At 45.5% G+C, this 20,391-nt stretch overlaps 1 protein-coding gene across 1 annotated transcript in view; it reads right to left on the reverse strand.

Moving 5' to 3' along the window:
- Positions 1 to 20,391, reverse strand: part of SLCO2B1 (solute carrier organic anion transporter family member 2B1) — a 149,541-nt gene that overhangs the window by 62,797 nt on the left and 66,353 nt on the right. The window contains exons 6-7 of the mRNA XM_063950909.1: positions 5,992 to 6,090; positions 3,286 to 3,416 (exon numbers count right to left, since the gene is read on the reverse strand). Coding sequence (XP_063806979.1) covers positions 3,286 to 3,416; positions 5,992 to 6,090 — 230 coding nt within the window. The remainder of the gene's footprint in view (positions 1 to 3,285; positions 3,417 to 5,991; positions 6,091 to 20,391) is intronic.

Below are 20,391 nucleotides of genomic sequence, written 5' to 3' on the forward strand. Positions count from 1 at the left end.
TCCTAGATGGGCCCGGTGTTTGTGTCGGCCACTAGGGTCGCTAATCTTACTCACACAGTCAGCTACCTCATTGCGCCTCTTTTTTTCTTTGCGTCATGTGCTGTTTGGGGAGGGTTTTTTGGAAGGGCCATCCTGCGTGACACTGCAGTGCCACTCCTAGATGGGCCCGGTGTTTGTGTCGGCCACTAGGGTCGCTAATCTTACTCACACAGTCAGCTACCTCATTGCGCCTCTTTTTTTCTTTGCGTCATGTGCTGTTTGGGGAGGGTTTTTTGGAAGGGCCATCCTGCGTGACACTGCAGTGCCACTCCTAGATGGGCCCGGTGTTTGTGTCGGCCACTAGGGTCGCTAATCTTACTCACACAGCTACCTCATTGCGCCTCTTTTTTTCTTTGCGTCATGTGCTGTTTGGGGAGGGTTTTTTGGAAGGGACATCCTGCGTGACACTGCAGTGCCACTCCTAGATGGGCCCGGTGTTTGTGTCGGCCACTAGGGTCGCTTATCTTACTCACACAGCGACCTCGGTGCAAATTTTAGGACTAAAAATAATATTGTGAGGTGTGAGGTATTCAGAATAGACTGAAAATGAGTGTAAATTATGGTTTTTGAGGTTAATAATACTTTGGGATCAAAATGACCCCCAAATTCTATGATTTAAGCTGTTTTTTAATGTTTTTGGAAAAAAACACCCGAATCCAAAACACACCCGAATCCGACAAAAAAAATTCGGTGAGGTTTTGCCAAAACGCGTTCGAACCCAAAACACGGCCGCGGAACCGAACCCAAAACCAAAACACAAAACCCGAAAAATTTCAGGCGCTCATCTCTACTTTGAAACTGCACACAGTTATTTTGTAGCCGCTCTGTAATCCTTTCGTTCGCACTTCGAAGCTAAAATACACTCCCAGTGGGAGGCGGCATAGCGTTTGCACGGCTGCTAAAAACTGCTAGCGAGCGAACAACTCGGAATGACCACCGATATCTCTTATTACTAGCGGTTACCACTAAGTTCTGTAACTTCTGCTGTATGTGTTTGTGACGATTGCGATGAGTTATAGAATCGTAGAAATAACATTACACAACACAGTGCTACTATAAAAGACACTTTCAACATTGTATATAAACCAAAGTATTATTCAGAAAGTCAAAATACAGGAAAAGAGCATTCTGAACCCAATTATCATATTGATATCTGTCGTGTGATGAAAGGCTCCACACAGAACATTGGTGACATGGGGGGTCATTCCAAGTTGATCGCTCGCTAGCTATTTATTGCAGCGCTGCGATCAGATAGTCGCCACCCATAGGGGAGTGTATTTTTGCTTTGCAAGTGTGCGAACGCTTTTGCAGCCGAGCGGTACAAAAAAACGTTTTGTGCAGTTTCTGAGTAGCCCAGAACTTACTCAGCCGCTGTGATCACTTCAGCCTGTCCGGGGCCGGAATTGACGTCAGACACCCGCCCTGCAAACGCTTGGACACGCCTACATTTTCCCTACCACTCCCAGAAAATGGTCAGTTGTCACCCACAAACGTCTTCTTCCTGTCAATCTCCTTGCGATCGGCTGTGCGAATGGAATCTTCGTTAAATCCATCGCTCAGCAACGATCCGCTTTGTACCTGTACAATGCGCCTGCACATTGCGGTGCATACGCATGCGCCGTTTTGCAGAATTTTGACCTGATCGCACTGCAGCGAAAAAAACCTAGCGTGTGATCAGGTCGGAATGACCCCCATAGTCATAGAAACTTATAGACTCACTGTATATACTATATATCCAGGTAAGTACATAGAAACATAGAATTTGATGGCAGATAAGAACCACTTGGCCCATCTAGTCTGCCCCTTATTTTATCCTTTAGGTAATCTCAACCCTTTTTGAACCTTAATTCTTTGTAAGGATATTCATATGCCTATCCCAAGCATGTTTAAATTGCTCTACATTCTTAGCCTCTACCACCTCTGATGGGAGGCTATTCCACTTGTCCACTACCCTTTCTGTGAAGTAATTTTTCCTCACATTTCACCTGAACCTCCCCCCCCCCCCCCTCCAGTCTCAGTGCATGTCCTCGTGTCCTATTGCTTCTCTTCATTTGGAGAATGTTTCCCTCCTGAACTTTGTTAAAACCCTTGATATATGTGAAAGTCTCTATAATGTCCCCCCTTTCCCTTCTCTGCTCCATACTATACATAATGAGATTTCTTAGTCTTTCTGGGTATGTTGTGTGATGTAGGCCAGGCACCATTTTAGTTGCCCTTCTTTGTACAGTCTCTAATGTATTAATATCCTTCTGAAGATATGGCCTCCAGAACTGAACACAGTATTCTAGATGAGGCCGTACCAATGACCTATACAGTGGCATTATTACTTCTTTCTTTCTGCTGCTGATTCCTCTCCCAATGCAGCCAAGCATCTGACTAGCCTTCCTCATTGCTGTGTTACATTGCTTACCTGCCTTTATAGTGACTCCTAACTCCAAAGTATTGTGACTATATCAATAATACTTTGTATAATATAAAACGTTGAAAGTGTATATTTCTTTTACAGTAACCCTGTATGATTTAGAACTGCAAATGGTATACAACAGTAAAATAAAAAGTAGAAAATGACTTTTGTGATGAAAAGTTATTTGGTTGAGTTTGAGTCAGCGGTAATGAGTTAGCGAATCTCCATTTGCCCATTGGTTGGTAGAGGGCTGTATTGGTGGTGCTGCCGCCATACTAGGACCATTTGAGAAAAGCATTGTACAGTATCTCAATTTAAAGCTGGACTAGTGAGTTTGCCCATTGTTAGTTGCAGAGACCCACAGAATCCCGGCGCCGGAACATCGGCCATCGACATCCCAAGGGTAAGTATTGGGGGGAGGGGTTAAGGTTAGGCACTAGAGGGGCAGTTAGCCATAGCCGCCACCCACACTATCTTAGCCCTAGCGCCACCCCAGGTGGGTTTGGGTTAGAGGTGGGGTAAATTAATTAGCTCCTCCCCTGTCAGCATTCTAAACGTCTGGATGCCGCGGGTTGGTCATTTGACCACCGGCATTAGGTATCTCACCCCTTGGGGTGTAGGGAGGTATTTATCAAGGCCTGAAGAGAGATACAAGACGTACTAACCAATCAGCTCCGGTCATAATGCAAACACAGCCTGTAATACGGCAGAAGCTGATTGGATAGTACTTTATCTTTCCCCCCGTTATCTCCCTTTAAGTTCTGATAAGTCTCCCCCCTATGTGATTTCTTTCAAGTCTCACAGCAGAAAAGTCTATATCTGGCCGTATATAGCGGGCTTACCTCTTTCGGCATTTCTTTAGGGAAGAAGAAGTAGGGTATGGAAGCCAAAGCTACAATGCAAGAGGCTAGAATAAAGCCCAACCACCATGCTCCAATCCAACGCGGGTCACCGGGCGTGAGAACGATTTCACCTGTCAATAGATAATAGCTTATAATCACCTGCAGGCTGAGGAATATAATCCATACATAGTCCAGGGCCCTTGTTTGTCATGTTTACCAAACATTATTTAAATCATTGGTTATATCTTATGCTGTTAGGAATATCTCAGGTATATGAATTAACGGCTATATTGGGAACTGATCTCTGATGCTGAGTTACGGCAGTCGGCCACTGACAGAGAACGTGGTAGTTATGGACTGCTCAAGCCTTCTGTCCAATAGGAAAACTTCTCCAAGTGCAATTATTATCCACTGGCAAAATGTATCCTTAAAATGTCTTCAAAAATAAAGTTATATGAAAAAACGTACACAAGAAAATTGCTGCAAAAACGCTGTATTTCTTATTTTTATATGTACAGTAAATAATAAAAATTAATTTCCAAATATATTAGCCAGCCGTTGCACAAACTACCAATTAATGTTCTGGGGGACAAAAATGCACCCAAAACCAGGTTATTGTGACAGATGAGAAAGCTAAAATCACAGTTACCTTCCCTATCATTGAAATGCCTGAGCTGGAGGAGATCTATGGGGGTCATTCCGACCTGATCGGAACTCTAGGTTTTTCGCTGCAGTGCGATGAGGTCAAAACTGCGCATGTGTATGCACCGCAATGTGCATGTGTGTTGTACGGGTACAAAGCATAGTATTGCTGAGCGATGGATTTAACGAAGAATCCATTCGCACAGCCGATCGCAAGGAGATTGACAGGAAGAGAGCATTTGTGGGTGGAAACTGACCGTTTTCTGGGAGTGTTTGGAAAAACGCAGGCGTGTCCAAGCGTTTGCAGGGCGGGTGTCTGACGTCAATTCCGGGCCCGGACAGGCTGAAGTGATCGCAGCGGCTGAGTAAGTTCAAACCTACTCAGAAACTGCACAAAACTTTTTTGTACCGCTCGGCTGCACATGCGTTCGCACACTTGCAAAGCGAAAAATACACTCCCCTATAGGCGGCGACTATCTGATCGCAGCGCTGCAAAAAGTAGCTAGTGAGCGATCAACTCGGAATGACCCCCTATGTTCTATACTGGTTGATAATTTTATTTGTATTCTAAGCATAAAGAGATGTCGCTGAGACATATATATTTTAATTACATCTTTGGCGTGGACTGACCCTTTTTTGGTCCACTTAATCCTATTTTTAACCTATGGGCACTTCTGACCATCTTTTGGATGAATTATTTAATTAGTCCCTGTCAAGTAAATTAAATTGATCTTTTATCAAGTGCCCTATACCAAATAAGATTTATCATTATAGTTGCATAAAAGCCTATACCTGATGTGAGCACCATAAGTCCACATATTGTTTGCATTATTCACCCCTGAAGAAGTCAGTTGTGATGAAACGCGTAAGGTCCGTTGGTACACAGTACCCACAAAACCATCAGATTGTCATCCACCTGAAAACTATGGGGGTCATTCCGAGTTGTTCGCTCGTTGCCGATTTTTGCTATGTTGCGATTTGTTGCTAATTGCGCAAGGCACGCAGGGCGCATGCGCTTAGTTATTTAACTAAAAACTTAGCAGTTTTGCTGTGGAACCTGCGGCGCTTTTCAGTCGCACTGCTGATCGGTGAATGATTGACAGGAAGTGGGTGTTTCTGGGTGGTAACTGAGCGTTTTCCGGGAGTGTGCTAAAAAATGCAGGCGTGTCAGTGAAAAACGCGGGAGTGTCAGGAGAAACGGGGGAGTGGCTGGCCGAACGCAGGGCGTGTTTGTGACGTCAAACCAGGAACTAAATGGACTGAGGTGATCGCAATCTGTGAGTAGGTCTGGAGCTACTCAGAAACTGCAAATAATTATTTAGTAGCAATTCTGCTAATCTTTCGTTCGCTATTCTGCTAAGCTAAGATACACTCCCAGAGGGCGGCGGCCTAGCGTGTGCAATGTTGCTAAAAGCAGCTAGCGAGCGAACAACTCGGAATGAGGGCCTTTATTTCCTAAACCTCATCATTATCTTGCTAAGCCTCTATTACTTTGATTTGATGACCTGGGTAACTTCTCCACAGGCTCACTTCTCCACTCTTTTCACTGCTTCATGAATAGACCCCTTTAACTTAAAACTTCACAACGGGCATGATACAGAGGTGGACGCAAGTAAAAATCGGACGTAAGCAAAAGACGCCAGCCTTGTCATGACATTTATCCATTATATTCTTGCATCAAACAGGCTCACTGGAAACTATGTATTGCCAAAAATGAATGTCAGTGTATTAGTAAATATATTTTTTACATTTGGACAATTAAGTACACGTGTACTGGTTTTATTAATGTGACCTGACCCCATCTGAGCTGTGCTGTTCGAGCCTTCTGCTTTTATCGCCACATGGCAGAGTAATGGCCGTGCACACGGTGATGGTAACATATGCCGCAGCAGGCAGCTTGCTGGGATGGTAATAGACATTTTATAAGCCAGCAGACAGCAGCCCTCACAGCCCAGCGCCGTGTCAGGTCAGCGTTATCTTTGGAATTATCAGCGCATGATTTTATAGCTGGCTGAGAGACAATCTCTATAAAACCTCCGCCATGGGTTCAGCATTTACACTCACCGGCCGGTATCTTGTCAATGTCAACGAAGTAGCGTAACATGGCCGATCCAAGCATGAAGGCGAGCCCGGGACCCAGTATGGTGACAGCGAAGAGAAAGCCTGCAAGATAAAAGGAAGATTGCGCACGTTTACCGGAACCTCAAATCACTCTCAAAAATGGTTAATAGAATTTATTGCTCTGTTTGATACAGAAAACAATGTTGTACCTAAAAGATACAATGTTCTCAATTGACAGTTAAAAAGAAATAATTTTTTAAGGACAATGCAGAGTGTGAGGGTTCTACTCCCATGAAAAAGGCTGATTTTACTTATTATCTGCACAGATTTGTTCTTATCCAGGGCTAGATGCGTCATCGCTTGGAAAGTGATAAAATGGAGAGTGATAAAGCACCAGCCAATCAGGTACTAACTGTCATGTCACATGCTGTGTTTGAAAAATGGCAGTTAGGAGCTGATTGGCTGCTACTTTTTCACTCTCCATTTTATCACTTTCCAAGCGATGACGCATCTAGCCCCCAATCAGAGATCTATATTCATCTTCTAAAATGCATTAGAAAACTTCCAAAATGTAATTGGTGGAAATTAAACTAAATCTAGAAGGGTGGTGGCTATGGCTAACCACCCCCTAGTGCCTAACCCCAACCCCCCTATAATATCTAACCCTAACCTTCCCCCTGGCCTTAACCCTAATACCCATCCCCCTAGTACCTAACCCTAACCCCCCTATAATGTCTAACCCTAACCCTCCCCCTGGCCTTAACCCTAATACCCACCCCCCTAGTGCTTAACCCTAACCCCCCTATAATGTCTAACCCTAACCCTCCCCCCAGCCTTAACCCTAATACCCACCCCCCTAGTGCCTAACCCCCCCTATAATGTCTAACCCTAACCCTCCCCCCGGCTTTAACCCTAATAACCACCCCCCTAGTGCTTAACCCCAACCTCCCTATAATGTCTAACCCTAACCCTCCCCCCGGCCTTAAACCTAATACCCACCCCCCTAGTGCCTAACCCTAGCCCCCCTATAATGTCTAACCCTAACCCTTCCCCCGGCCTTAACCCTAATACCCACCCCCCTAGTGCCTAACCCCAACCCCCCTATAATGTCTAACCCTAACCCTCCCCCCGGCCTTAACCCTAATACCCAGCCCCTAGTGCCTAACCCTAACCCCCCTATAATGTCTAACCCTAACCCTCCCCCCGGTCTTAACCCTAATACCCACCCCCCTAGTGCCTAACCCCCCTATAATGTCTAACCCTAACCCTCCTCCCAGCATTAACCCTAATACCCACCCCCCTAGTGCTTAACCCTAACCCCCCTATAATGTCTAACCCTAACCCTCCCCCCGGTCTTAACCCTAATACCCACCCCCCTAGTGCCAAACCCCCCCTATAATGTCTAACCCTAACCCTCCCCCCAGCATTAACCCTAATTCCCCCCCCCAGTGCCTAACCCTAATACCCCCCTATAATGTCTAACCCTAACCCTCCCCCCCGCCATAACCCTAATACCCACTCCGATAAGTGAGAAATTGAATTAATTATTTAATACACAGGCTTTGGGATTCGCTAATATTCATAGGAGGTTTGATTTGATTTGATGTGCTCATACACGGACAGGTTCTGCGGTAATATATTCTAGTGATGGCTGCTGCTACAATGTATCCCTAACACGATGTTAGGAGAATTCCCTTTCCTCAGAAATCTGAATTTGTTATCTGACTACATTTGTTTAATTTATTGATCTGCCTAATGATGAGAGCTTAGATATTAATTGAAATTCTGCACAACGCGTCTTGTTATCTGGGGATTACATGCATTAATAAAGGATATTCAAGAAAATGTAAATTATAGGCAAATATTTGATCCTGCGTGTTAGGGAATCTGGGTTCTGCATTGCATATCATTTCCATCCCCATAGACAGACTTCATTTGAATAACAATAGCCTGAACAGTATCATGGCTTCTCTTGTTATTCAAATACATTATGATCAGACGCCAGTGTCAGAGATACAAGCAGTGAGAAGCAAGATATGAAACCAGGGATTGCTGGGACAAATACTGACTTCTAGGGAGTAACAAGAATAAAAAAAGTATTTTTAATATTCTAAAATCTATTTTATTTATTTATTTATTTATTTATTTATTTATTAACAGTTTCTTATATAGCGCAGCAAATTCCATCGCAGTTTACAATTAGAACAACAGTAATAGAACAAACTGGGCAAAAACAGACATAGAGGTAGGAAGGCCCTGCTCGCAAGCTTACAATCTATAGGGAAATAGGCATTGATACACAAGGATAGATGCTACCTGTTACATAATGGTTCCCCAGATTGCTAGGTTCTTAATGGGTTGTATGATATGATCACCCTGCAATGTTGGCCAAGGTTCCTGAGGGTGTGAGAGAAAAGAAACACAAAACATGTGAGGTTATGTGTACTGTACAGAGAGGATGTAATTAGATAGGGAAGCAATGAAGGTTATGTGGGTGGGTCTGGAATTTCATAGGCTTGTCTGAAGAGGTGAGTTTTCAGGCAACGTTTAAAGGTTTGGAGACTAGAGGTGAGTCTTATTGTGCATGGGAGGGCATTCCACAGAGTGAGTGGGAACAAGTAATGCGTGTGGATGAGAGATGCAGAACATGTGCAGAGCGGAGAGGTCAAGTAGGGAGATATTTTGAGATGAGTGAAGAGATGTATGATGGTGCAGTTTAGTTAATAGCCTATCTACAGTATCTATTATTATTACTACCAGTTATTTATATAGCGCACACATATTCCGCAGCGCTTTACAGAGAATATTTGGCAATTCACATCAGTCCCTGCCCCAGTGGAGCGTACAATCTATATTCCCTATCACATGTACACGCACATACATTCATGCTAGGGCTACGGAGTTTATGGGGAAACTTCCAGTCGAGGTGCATGGAAATCCAAGCACTTCTCCCAACATCTCTCTTCAAGTCCTTCCAATACACCAAATTCTGAATAGATACTCCATAGATTCTGGAGTCCAGGATTTGTTTTACTTCATATTCCCCTGGTTGGTCAACCAAGATAGCAGAAGAAGGGCACTTAAAAAACTGACTTAGAATGACCAGTTTTAGAATAGAAATGTGGAAGACACTAGGGATCTTGAGTGTTGGTGGTGGTTTACATCTGAATGCCATAAGATTGAATACTTGAAGAATTTGTAATAGCCCAATGAATTTAGGAGCCAGTTTCATAGTAGACACCTTCAACCACATATATTTAGTTGAAAACCAGACCCTGTATCCCGGCCTCAATAAGGGAGATTTCCTTCTTCTGTTAGATGAGAACTTATAATGAGATGAGGCCTTCTGTAAGTTTTTTTTTACCTTATTCCATGGTGTCACAAACTGTTGGAAGTGACACTGACTGACAGAAAGGCAATTCTGCTAAATGAGGATGGAAACCATTCTGAATGTAGAAGGGAGAATAGCTTGAAGCCTCGTGGAAGAGGTTATTACAGGTGAATTCAGCCCACAGCAAGAGTGAAACCTAATGATCCTGATTGGCCGAGACATAAATCCTGATCAATTTCTTCAGGTCTTAGTTTACATATTCTGTTTGACCATTACTCTGTGGGTGGTATGCTGTTAAGAAATCAAACTTAATGTTGAAACTTTTGTAGAGAGCCCTCCAAAACTTGCACATAAACTGTACTCCCTGATCTGAAACAATATTTTCAGGAAATCCATGCAGCTTAAATATTTCTTTCATAAAAATATTGGCTAAGTTCTTCACAGTTTTGGGGATGGGTTCAGGGTTCTGGCCGCCTGGGATGGTGTGGCCATGTTACCTTGGGGTGGCACGCTATGACATTTAATTTAGCACTTTTTAACACTCTGAATTATTTTTTAATACTACTGTACACTTTTTTCATTCATTTATTTATTTATCTTAACACCTTTCACCTGTGTAAAACTTTAATTCTGTACATAGCTTTTTGCTTCCTTAAGACTAACTAAACCTTAAATTTTCATTGTTGTGCTGCTCTTGGTCACTGGCTCTCATCATCTTGTTAGGGTCCACCACCCTGAATTCAAACTTCGTGTTAGGGACCCACCAGAGACGAGGTCACCTAGATGTTGGTTGGTGGGCTAGTATTGTTTTTGGACAAAAAGCATACAAAGAACCTTGAATTTGCTGTATGTTAGATTGCAGAGTTTATTGTAGTTATTCTGAGTAGCAGTTCTTTGTATCGTGGAGTGTGTCTCGGCACTATAACCCTTGGTTAGTTAAGCTTCTTAGTTTCCAAATGCTTGGGACAGTTAACGAAAAGGTATCCTGGTTCCACCCAGTAAAGGCAGAGGTTGTTTCTGTACCTCCTTTCTTGCTCCTCAGGTGGGAGACATGATTTCCCAATTTGCATGGCCTCCTTGGGGGGCATAAGAAGAACAGCGTACCAAGGAGCCACTTTGCAGCTGGAGTGATGAGGTTGTTCCCTATCTTGAGCTCTCTTCCTATGCCGAAGACCCACTTTAATGCAGAGGTATATTACATCATCCAAGGATGACAGCTGCTCCCTAGATGTCTATTCAACCCCAGCCAGATGGTTTTGACAAGTGCTAAATTACCTCCCAATAAAAAAAACAATCTCTCTGCTTCCAAATTTGCTCTGTGCGATAACCATGCGTCGTGATTCAGGCGCATGCATAGATTTAAGACATCGTCCGCTAGCATTCCACATCACCGCTGCGTCCACCTATCATGCCCTCGGTGTTCTTCCTTTATTCCGGTACGTGTTAATCTGGCTCATTCATGCATTATGTAACAGAGAAGATTTGTGACAACAGACAATTTGCCAGAGCGCTCCGAGAATGTATAGTGATAATAAAGATGGATGTCAGGTGTAAAGGCGGCTTTTATAAGCAATAATCCTAATATCGCTTTCCCTTGTATTGTCAGGTCTGTCAGGGGATAATCTCTTGTCATTTATCAACGGTCGGTTTAGAAATGAGAAAAACTAACAGAAAACACAGAGGAGAGATTACAGCTGCAGACACTGTACAGTAACATGTTACTTCAGTCAGATCCACAGAATAAGATGTTACTTTCCAGTTATGGAAATAAATGAAAGAAGGAAAAGAAACCATCTGCCTTAAAATAGGGCTCTGATGCTAACTGGGCATCGGGCACATGTAATGGTATCCGGACTCTGGGTCGACACCCATTAGGTCGACAGTGAATAGGTCAGCACTAGAAATAGGTCGACTCGACCACTGGGTCAACATGCAGAAAGGTCGACAGGAGGTTTTTATTTAATTCTTTTTTTTGAACTTTTTGATACTTTACGATCCACGTGGACAATGATTGGGAACGGTAACCTGTGCGGTAGCGTAGCGAGGCATCTTGCCCGAAGTGAGCCATGCGAGGGGACGCAGTGCACTAATTGTGGTTCCCGGTTACTTTATGAAGAAAACAACACCAAAAAAAACTCATGTCGACCTTTCTTCACGTCGACCTTGTTCTCGTCGACCTAATGTCCATGTCGACCTATTTCTAGTGTCGACTTAGTCACTGTCAACCAATAGGTGTAGACCTAATGGGTGTTGACCCAGACACTGTCGACCCTGAGTCCCATACCCCATGTAACATGTATCTTATAATGAAACAATGTGAAACTATTTTCTGTTAAAGAGAACCTGCAGGAGGAAAAAACAACTCCGCTCCGATCGAAAAAAATTGGTGGCGGCACTCCTTGCGTTGCAGCCAGGCTGCACCGGCAGGAGGCTTCCATATTTTCTGTGACCGCGCACTAGTTGCGGCACGATCACAATGAGTGCATGGTCGAAGTTGGCGGGTGCCGGGTAGCATGAGAAATAACGTATTGCAAATTCTGCTTTTTAGAAGAATTTGCAATCCGTACTCTATAGGGTCCTACTGTATATCAACTGAATTAAGGACAGAAAGAATTTGGCAAGGGCTTCGCTGTAATATACAACGCAAAAGGAAAAAGCATACCAACATTATTCCTCAACAGCCTGACCACTTATCACAATTCTGCGACCTTATTGCTCATCTACATCACACACCCTATCAATTGACACCTGAAGCATCAAAATCAGTTTTATCGTTGCGGAGTAGTTGCTCTCACAAAAAACTGTTTAGCCAATTAAATATATACAGGTTGAGTATTCCACATCTGGAATGCGCTGGACCAGGAGCATTCCAGAGATGGTGTTTTCTGGATAACAAACTCCGGGGTCTGCGGCAGGTCCAACGCGTCGGAGATAGGGTTCTGGCAGATGTTAGGGAGGATGCAGGAATGCACCTCGCCCTAGAAGATCCGCAAAACTGCAACCCAGGAACTGGAGAGGGCTAACCAGGGATCTGCAAAAGAACAAGGGTTGTCCCATGCATACAACGGCACACAGGTTCCAAATGGCCACTAATGTGCTGGTTTTGACAAGAACACTTGGTAGGGAGACCCATGCACTTGGATATTATGGACGAGCAGCTGCTTATAATCACAAAGAAGAATGCAGCCCAGCGCTTACACGAGTGCAAAAACTGGTCATTGGAAAAATAGGGGCAAGCGTTATGGAGTGACAAATCACGGTTTACACTTGTCAGGTCAGATGGATGTTTGGCGATTGCCGGGAGAACGTCTGTTGCCAGAGTGTACAGAGCCTACAGTAAAGCACGGAGGTGGTGGCGTTATGCTGTGGGGCTATGTCAGTTGGTTTGGCATGGGTCCACTAGTTGTAATACATGGTCACATTCATTCTGAGAAGTATAGAGATGTTCCTGCTAACTCTGTACTTCCTACATTGTGGCAGTTCTATAGAAATGACAGATGCTTTTTATCAGGATGACAATGTCATGTTTTCAGGACGACGATGGACTGGCCAGCTCAGAATCCAGATCTTAACGCCATTGTGGACCTCTGGGATGAACTGGACCGATTCTAGGCAGAACTCACCTTCTTCTGGGTCGCAGTTGGTCACTGTACTGCACATGTTATATCTGCCCCCCTGCAGTGCACATGGTTTTGCTCATTCGCTAACAAATTTGCTGCTGCGATCAGATCTGAATTAGGGGTCTATGTACTAAGCCTTGTATGGAGATAAAGTGGACGGAGATAAAGTATCAGCCAATCAGCTCCCAACTGCCGTGTCACAGGCTGTGTTTGCAAAAATGACAGTTAGGAGCTGTTTGGCTGGTACTTTATCTCCGTCCACTTTATCTCCATCCAAGGCTTAGTAAATTAGGCCCTTAAGGTGGAATTACAAAACATGCCGCCTGCTGATGTTCAGGAACTTGTGGAGAGTTTGCCAAGAAGGATGTCTGTACTGCACATGGTGGACCTACAAAGTCCTGACCTTGGGTTTACAAGCTGTGTTTGAAAAATGACAGTTATGAGCTGATTGTTTGGTACTGAGGGGTCTGTTTACAAACCCTTGGATGGAGATAAAGTCACTGGAGATAAAGTATCAGCCAATTGGCTCCTAACTGTCATGTGTCACAGGCTGTGTTTGAAAAAGTTTGAAATCAGTTAGGAGCCGATTGGCCGGTACTTTATCTTTAGCGACTTTATCTCCATCCATGGTTTAGTAAATAGACCATCTCTCTTCAGTCCACTTTATCTCAGGCTGGGGTGGCGGTGTAATGGTGTGGAGGAAGGCTTGGGTACGGATGGTCAAGACTCACTATGTGGAGAGTATGTCAACCTCTATATCTCCATCCATCTCTTAGTAAATAGACCATCTCTCTTCAGTCCACTTTATCTCAGGCTGGGGTGGCGGTGTAATGGTGTGGAGGAAGGCTTGGGTACGGATGGTCAAGACTCACTATGTGGAGAGTATGTCAACCTCTATATCTCCATCCATCTCTTAGTAAATAGACCATCTCTCTTCAGTCCACTTTATCTCAGGCTGGGGTGGCGGTGTAATGGTGTGGAGGAAGGGTTGGGTACGGGTGGTCAAGACTCACTATGTGGAGAGTATGTCAACCTCTGAATGCCGGTGCTGGGATCCCATCACGGATGCAATTCCACTGAAAGTAGTGTATACGGATGTTTATAAACTTGTGAACTTGCTGGTGGGTAGCCATAGAGATTATCCCCATAATGCAGACTGCTAATTCTTCAATTGATTATGATAACGGGGAACGAGTTGTTATAGCTGCATCGGTGGCCAATGAGCTCATCTGCATCAAGAGCATGGACTAGGTTGGGGGGCATTTGTATTTTCAAGCATTGTTAAGTGAATACCTGGGGGTGGATTTCATGACTTGCAGAAACTTCAGGCGATGCGGGTGGAAAGTCTTACATTTCAGATCATGACAGAATTTTGTATACATTGCAAAAAAAATAAGATTTTACTTACCGATAAATCTATTTCTCGTAGTCCGTAGTGGATGCTGGGACTCCGTAAGGACCATGGGGATATAGCGGCTCCGCAGGAGACAGGGCACAAAATAAAAGCTTAAGGATCAGGTGGTGTGCACTGGCTCCTCCCCCTATGACCCTCCTCCAAGCCTCAGTTAGGATACTGTGCCCGGACGAGCGTACATAATAAGGAAGGATATTGAATCCCGGGTAAGACTCATACCAGCCACACCAATCACACCGTACAACTTGTGATCTGAACCCAGTTAACAGTATGATAAACGCAAAGGAGCCTCTGAAAAGATGGCTCACAACAATAATAACCCGAATTTTTGTAACAATAACTATATACAAGTATTGCAGACAATCCGCACTAGGGATGGGCGCCCAGCATCCACTACGGACTACGAGAAATAGATTTATCGGTAAGTAAAATCTTATTTTCTCTGACGTCCTAGTGGATGCTGGGACTCCGTAAGGACCATGGGGATTATACCAAAGCTCCCAAACGGGCGGGAGAGTGCGGATGACTCTGCAGCACCGAATGAGAGAACTCCAGGTCCTCCTCAGCCAGGGTATCAAATTTGTAGAATTTAGCAAACGTGTTTGCCCCTGACCAAGTAGCTGCTCGGCAAAGTTGTAAAGCCGAGACCCCTCGGGCAGCCGCCCAAGATGAGCCCACCTTCCTTGTGGAATGGGCTTTTACTGATTTTGGCAGTGGCAATCCTGCCACAGAATGTGCAAGCTGAATTGTACTACAAATCCAACGAGCAATCGTCTGCTTAGAAGCAGGAGCACCCAGCTTGTTGGGTGCATACAGGATAAACAGCGAGTCAGATTTTCTGACTCCAGCCGTCCTGGAAACATATATTTTCAAGGCCCTGACAACGTCAAGCAACTTAGAGTCCTCTAAGTCCCTGGTAGCCGCAGGTACCACAATAGGTTGGTTCATGTGAAATGCAGAAACCACCTTAGGTAGAAATTGAGGACGAGTCCTCAATTCCGCCCTGTCAGAATGAAATATCAAGTAAGGGCTTTTATATGATAAAGCCGCCAATTCTGACACACGCCTGGCTGAAGCCAAGGCTAACAGCATCGACACCTTCCATGTGAGATATTTTAAGTCCACAGTGGAAAGTGGTTCAAACCAATGTGACTTTAGAAAACTCAACACCACATTGAGATCCCAAGGTGCCACTGGAGGCACAAAAGGAGGCTGTATGTGCAGCACCCCTTTTACAAATGTCTGAACTTCAGGTACTGAAGCCAGTTCTTTCTGGAAGAAAATCGACAGGGCCGAAATTTGAACCTTAATGGACCCTAATTTTAGGCCCATAGACAGTCCTGTTTGCAGGAAATGAAGGAAACGACCCAGTTGAAATTCCTCTGTAGGGGCCTTCTTGGCCTCACACCATGCAACATATTTACGCCAAATGCGGTGATAATGTTTTGCGGTTACGTCCTTCCTGGCTTTGACCAGAGTAGGGATGACTTCTTCTGGAATGCCTTTTTCCCTCAGGATCCGGCGTTCAACCGCCATGCCGTCAAACGCAGCCGCGGTAAGTCTTGGAACAGACAAGGCCCCTGCAGTAGCAGGTCCTTTCTTAGAGGTAGAGGCCACGGTTCGTCCGTGAGCATCTCTTGAAGTTCCGGGTACCAAGTCCGTCTTGGCCAATCCGGAACCACGAGTATAGTTCTTACTCCTCTCCTTCTTATGATTCTCAGTACTTTTGGTATGAGAGGCAGAGGAGGGAACACATACACTGACTGGTACACCCACGGCGTTACCAGAGCGTCCACTGCTATTGCCTGAGGGTCCCTTGACCTGGCGCAATATCTGTCCAGTTTTTTGTTTAGACGTGACGCCATCATGTCCACCTTTGGTTTTTCCCAACGGTTTACAATCAGGTGGAAGACTTCTGGGTGAAGTCCCCACTCTCCCGGGTGAAGGTCGTGTCTGCTGAGGAAGTCTGCTTCCCAGTTGTCCACTCCCGGAATGAATACTGCTGACAGTGCTATCACATGATTTTCCGCCCAGCGAAGAATCCTTGCAGCTTCTGCCATTGCCCTCCTGCTTCTCGTGCCGCCCTGTCTGTTTACGTGGGCGACTGACGTGATGTTGTCCGATTGGATCAACACCGCCTGACCCTGAAGCAGAGGTTTTGCTTGACTTAGGGCATTGTAAATGGCCCTTAGTTCCAGAATGTTTATATGAAGAGACGTTTCCAAGCTTGACCACAGGCCCTGGAAATTCCTTCCCTGTGTGACTGCTCCCCAGCCTCTCAGGCTGGCATCCGTGGTTACCAGGATCCAATCCTGAATGCCAAATCTGCGGCCCTCTAGTAGATGAGCACTCTGCAGCCACCACAGGAGAGACACCCTTGTCCTTGGCGACAGGGTTATCCGCTGATGCATCTGCAGATGCGATCCGGACCATTTGTCCAGTAGATCCCACTGAAATGTTCTTGCATGGAATCTTCCGAATGGAATCGCTTCGTAAGAAGCCACCATTTTCCCCAGGACCCTCGTGTACTGATGCACTGAGACCTGTCCTGGTTTTAGGAGGTTCCTGACTAGCTCGGATAACTCCCTGGCCTTCTCCTCCGGGAGAAACACCTTCTTCTGGACTGTGTCCAGAATCATTCCTAGGAACAGTAGACGTGTCGTTGGAATCAGCTGCGATTTTGGAATATTTAGAATCCACCCGTGCTGACGTAACACTACCTGAGATAGTGCTACTCCGACTTCTAACTGTTCCCTGGATCTTGCCCTTATCAGGAGATCGTCCAAGTAAGGGATAATTGAAATGCCTTTTCTTCGTAGAAGAATCATCATTTCGGCCATTACCTTGGTAAAGACCCGAGGTGCCGTGGACAATCCAAACGGCAGCGTCTGAAACTGATAATGACAGTTTTGTACTACAAACCTGAGGTACCCTTGGTGAGAAGGGTATATCGGGACGTGGAGATAAGCATCTTTGATGTCCAGAGACACCATATAGTCCCCTTCTTCCAGGTTCGCTATCACTGCTCTGAGTGACTCCATCTTGAATTTGAACCTTTTTATGTAAGTGTTCAAGGATTTCAGATTTAAAATTGGTCTCACCGAGCCGTCCGGCTTCGGTACCACAAACAGCGTGGAATAATACCCCTTTCCTTGTTGCAGGAGGGGTACCTTGATTATCACCTGCTGGGAATACAGCTTGTGAATGGCTTCTAGAACTGCCTCCCTGTCGGAGGGAGACTTTGGTAAAGCAGACTTCAGGAAACGATGAGGGGGAAACGCCTCGAATTCCAGTTTGTACCCCTGCGATACTACCTGTAGAATCCAGGGATCCACTTGCGAGTGAGCCCACTGCGCGTTGAAATTTTTGAGACGGGCCCCCACCATATCTGAGTCTGCTTGTAAAGCCCCAGCGTCATGCTGAAGACTTGGCAGAAGCAGGGGAGGGCTTCTGCTCTTGGGAAGCGGCTGCATGGTGCAGTCTTTTTCCTCTTCCTCTGCCCCGGGGCAGAAAGGAGTGGCCTTTTGCTCGCTTGTACTTATGGGAACGAAAGGACTGAGATTGAAAAGACGGTGTCTTTTTCTGCTGATGTGGAGTGACCTGGGGTAAAAAGGTGGATTTTCCAGCCGTTGCCGTGGCCACCAGGTCCGATAGACCAGCCCCAAATAACTCCTCCCCTTTATACGGCAATACTTCCATGTGCCGTTTGGAATCCGCATCCCCTGACCACTGTCGCGTTCACAACGCTCTTCTGGCAGAGATGGACATAGCACTTACTCTTGATGCCAGGGTGCAAATATCCCTCTGTGCATCACGCATATATAATAATGCATCCTTTAAATGTTCTATAGTTAACAAAATATTGTCCCTATCCAGGGTATCAATATTCTCAGTCAGGGAATCCGACCATGCGACTCCAGCACTGCACATCCAGGCTGAGGCGATTGCTGGTCGCAGTATAACACCAGTATGTGTGTATATACTTTTTATGATATTTTCCAGCCTTCTATCAGCTGGTTCTTTGAGGGTAGCCGTATCAGGAGACGGTAACGCTACTTGTTTAGATAAACGTGTGAGCGCCTTATCTACCCTAGGGGGTGTTTCCCAACGCGCCCTAACCTCTGGCGGGAAAGGATATAATGCTAATAATTTTTTAGAAATTAGCTGTTTTTTATCGGGAGAAACCCACGCTTTTTCACACACCTCATTTATTTCCTCTGACTCAGGAAAAAATATTGGTAGTTTTTTCTCACCCCACATAATACCCTTCTTTGTGGTACTTGTAGTGTCAGAAAGGTTCAATGCCTCTTTCATTGCCGTGATCATGTAACGTGTGGCCCTACTGGACATTACGTTTGTCTCGTCACCGTCGACACTAGACTCAGTATCTGTGTCAGGGTCTGTGTCGACCCACCGAGGTAACGGGCGTTTTAGCGCCCCTGACGGTGTCTGAGACGCCTGGACAGGCACTAACTGATTTGCCGGCTGTCTCATGTCGTCAACAGTTTTTTGCAAATTGTTGACATTATCACTTAATTGTTTAAATACAATCATCCAGTCAGGTGTCGACTCCCTAGGGGGTGACATCACCAACGCAGGCAACTGCTCCGCCTCCACATAATTTTCCTCCTCATACATGTCGACACACGCGTACCGACACACAGCACACACACACCGGGAATGCTCCGATAGAGGACAGGACCCCACTTAGCCCTTTGGAGAGACAGAGGGAGAGTCTGCCAGCACACACCCAGCGCTATATATATATATATATACAGGGATAACCTTATATAAGTGTTATTCCCTTATAGCTGCTGTTAATTATTGTTATTTGCTGCCAACAATGCCCCCCTTCTCTTTTTTACCCTGATTCTGAAGCAGGACTGCAGGGGAGAGTCAGGGAGCCGTCCTTCCAGCGGAGCTGTGAGGGAAAATGGCGCTTGTGTGCTGAGGAGATAGGCTCCGCCCCTTCACGACGTCCTTATCTCCCACTTTTTTGTGTAAAATGGCAGGGGATTAAAATACATCCATATAGCCCAGGAGCTATATGTGATGTATTCTGTTTTGCCACCTAAGGTATTCTGTTATATTGCGTCTCAGGGCGCGCCCCCCCCAGCGCCCTGCACCCTCAGTGACCGGAGTGTGAAGTGTGCTGAGAGCAATGGCGCACAGCTGCGGTGCTGTGCGCTACCTTAGTCTGAAGACAGGATGTCTTCTGCCGCCGATTTCACCGGACCTCTTCGTCTCTTCTGGCTCTGTAAGGGGGACGGCGGCGCGGCTCCGGTGACCCATCCAGGCTGAACCTGTGATCGTCCCTCTGGAGCTAGTGTCCAGTAGCCTAAGAAACCCGATCCACTCTGCACTCAGGTGAGTCCGTTTCTTCTCCCCTTAGTCCCACGATGCAGTGAGCCTGTTGCCAGCAGGACTCACTGAAAATAAAAAAACCTAACTAAACTTTTATTCTAAGCAGCTCAGGAGAGCCACCTAGATTGCACCCTTCTCGGCCGGGCACAAAAATCTAACTGAGGCTTGGAGGAGGGTCATAGGGGAGGAGCCAGTGCACACCACCTGATCCTTAAGCTTTTATTTTGTGCCCTGTCTCCTGCGGAGCCGCTATATCCCCATGGTCCTTACGGAGTCCCAGCATCCACTAGGACGTCAGAGAAATGCTATTATTCATTGAGTACAGTATCTCTACACTTATCACACTTAGGGTGGGTACACACTAGAACGATATCAGGACGATTTGCCATATTGGAACGATAAATCATCTACACTGTGTACTTGCGCGTTTCCGTGGGTTGCATGAGACTACGCCTGGCTGGCTGTGCTGACCGGCCAATCCGATTATATCATATGCCTGGCCATTCAATGTAATGTAGGACGGAACAAGGTATCGTTCCGTCATTCATTACATTGTCAAGTGTGTACGGCTAATATTGCATGGTCCGTGTCGAAAGGGAATTCGTTCCAACCATTGGTATGTCATCCTGATGTGTACCCACTCTTATAATTTAACATTTTTCAAATTACATGAA

The sequence above is a fragment of the Pseudophryne corroboree genome, chromosome 2, assembly GCF_028390025.1.
Source record: "Pseudophryne corroboree isolate aPseCor3 chromosome 2, aPseCor3.hap2, whole genome shotgun sequence".
NCBI lineage: Eukaryota > Metazoa > Chordata > Amphibia > Anura > Myobatrachidae > Pseudophryne > Pseudophryne corroboree.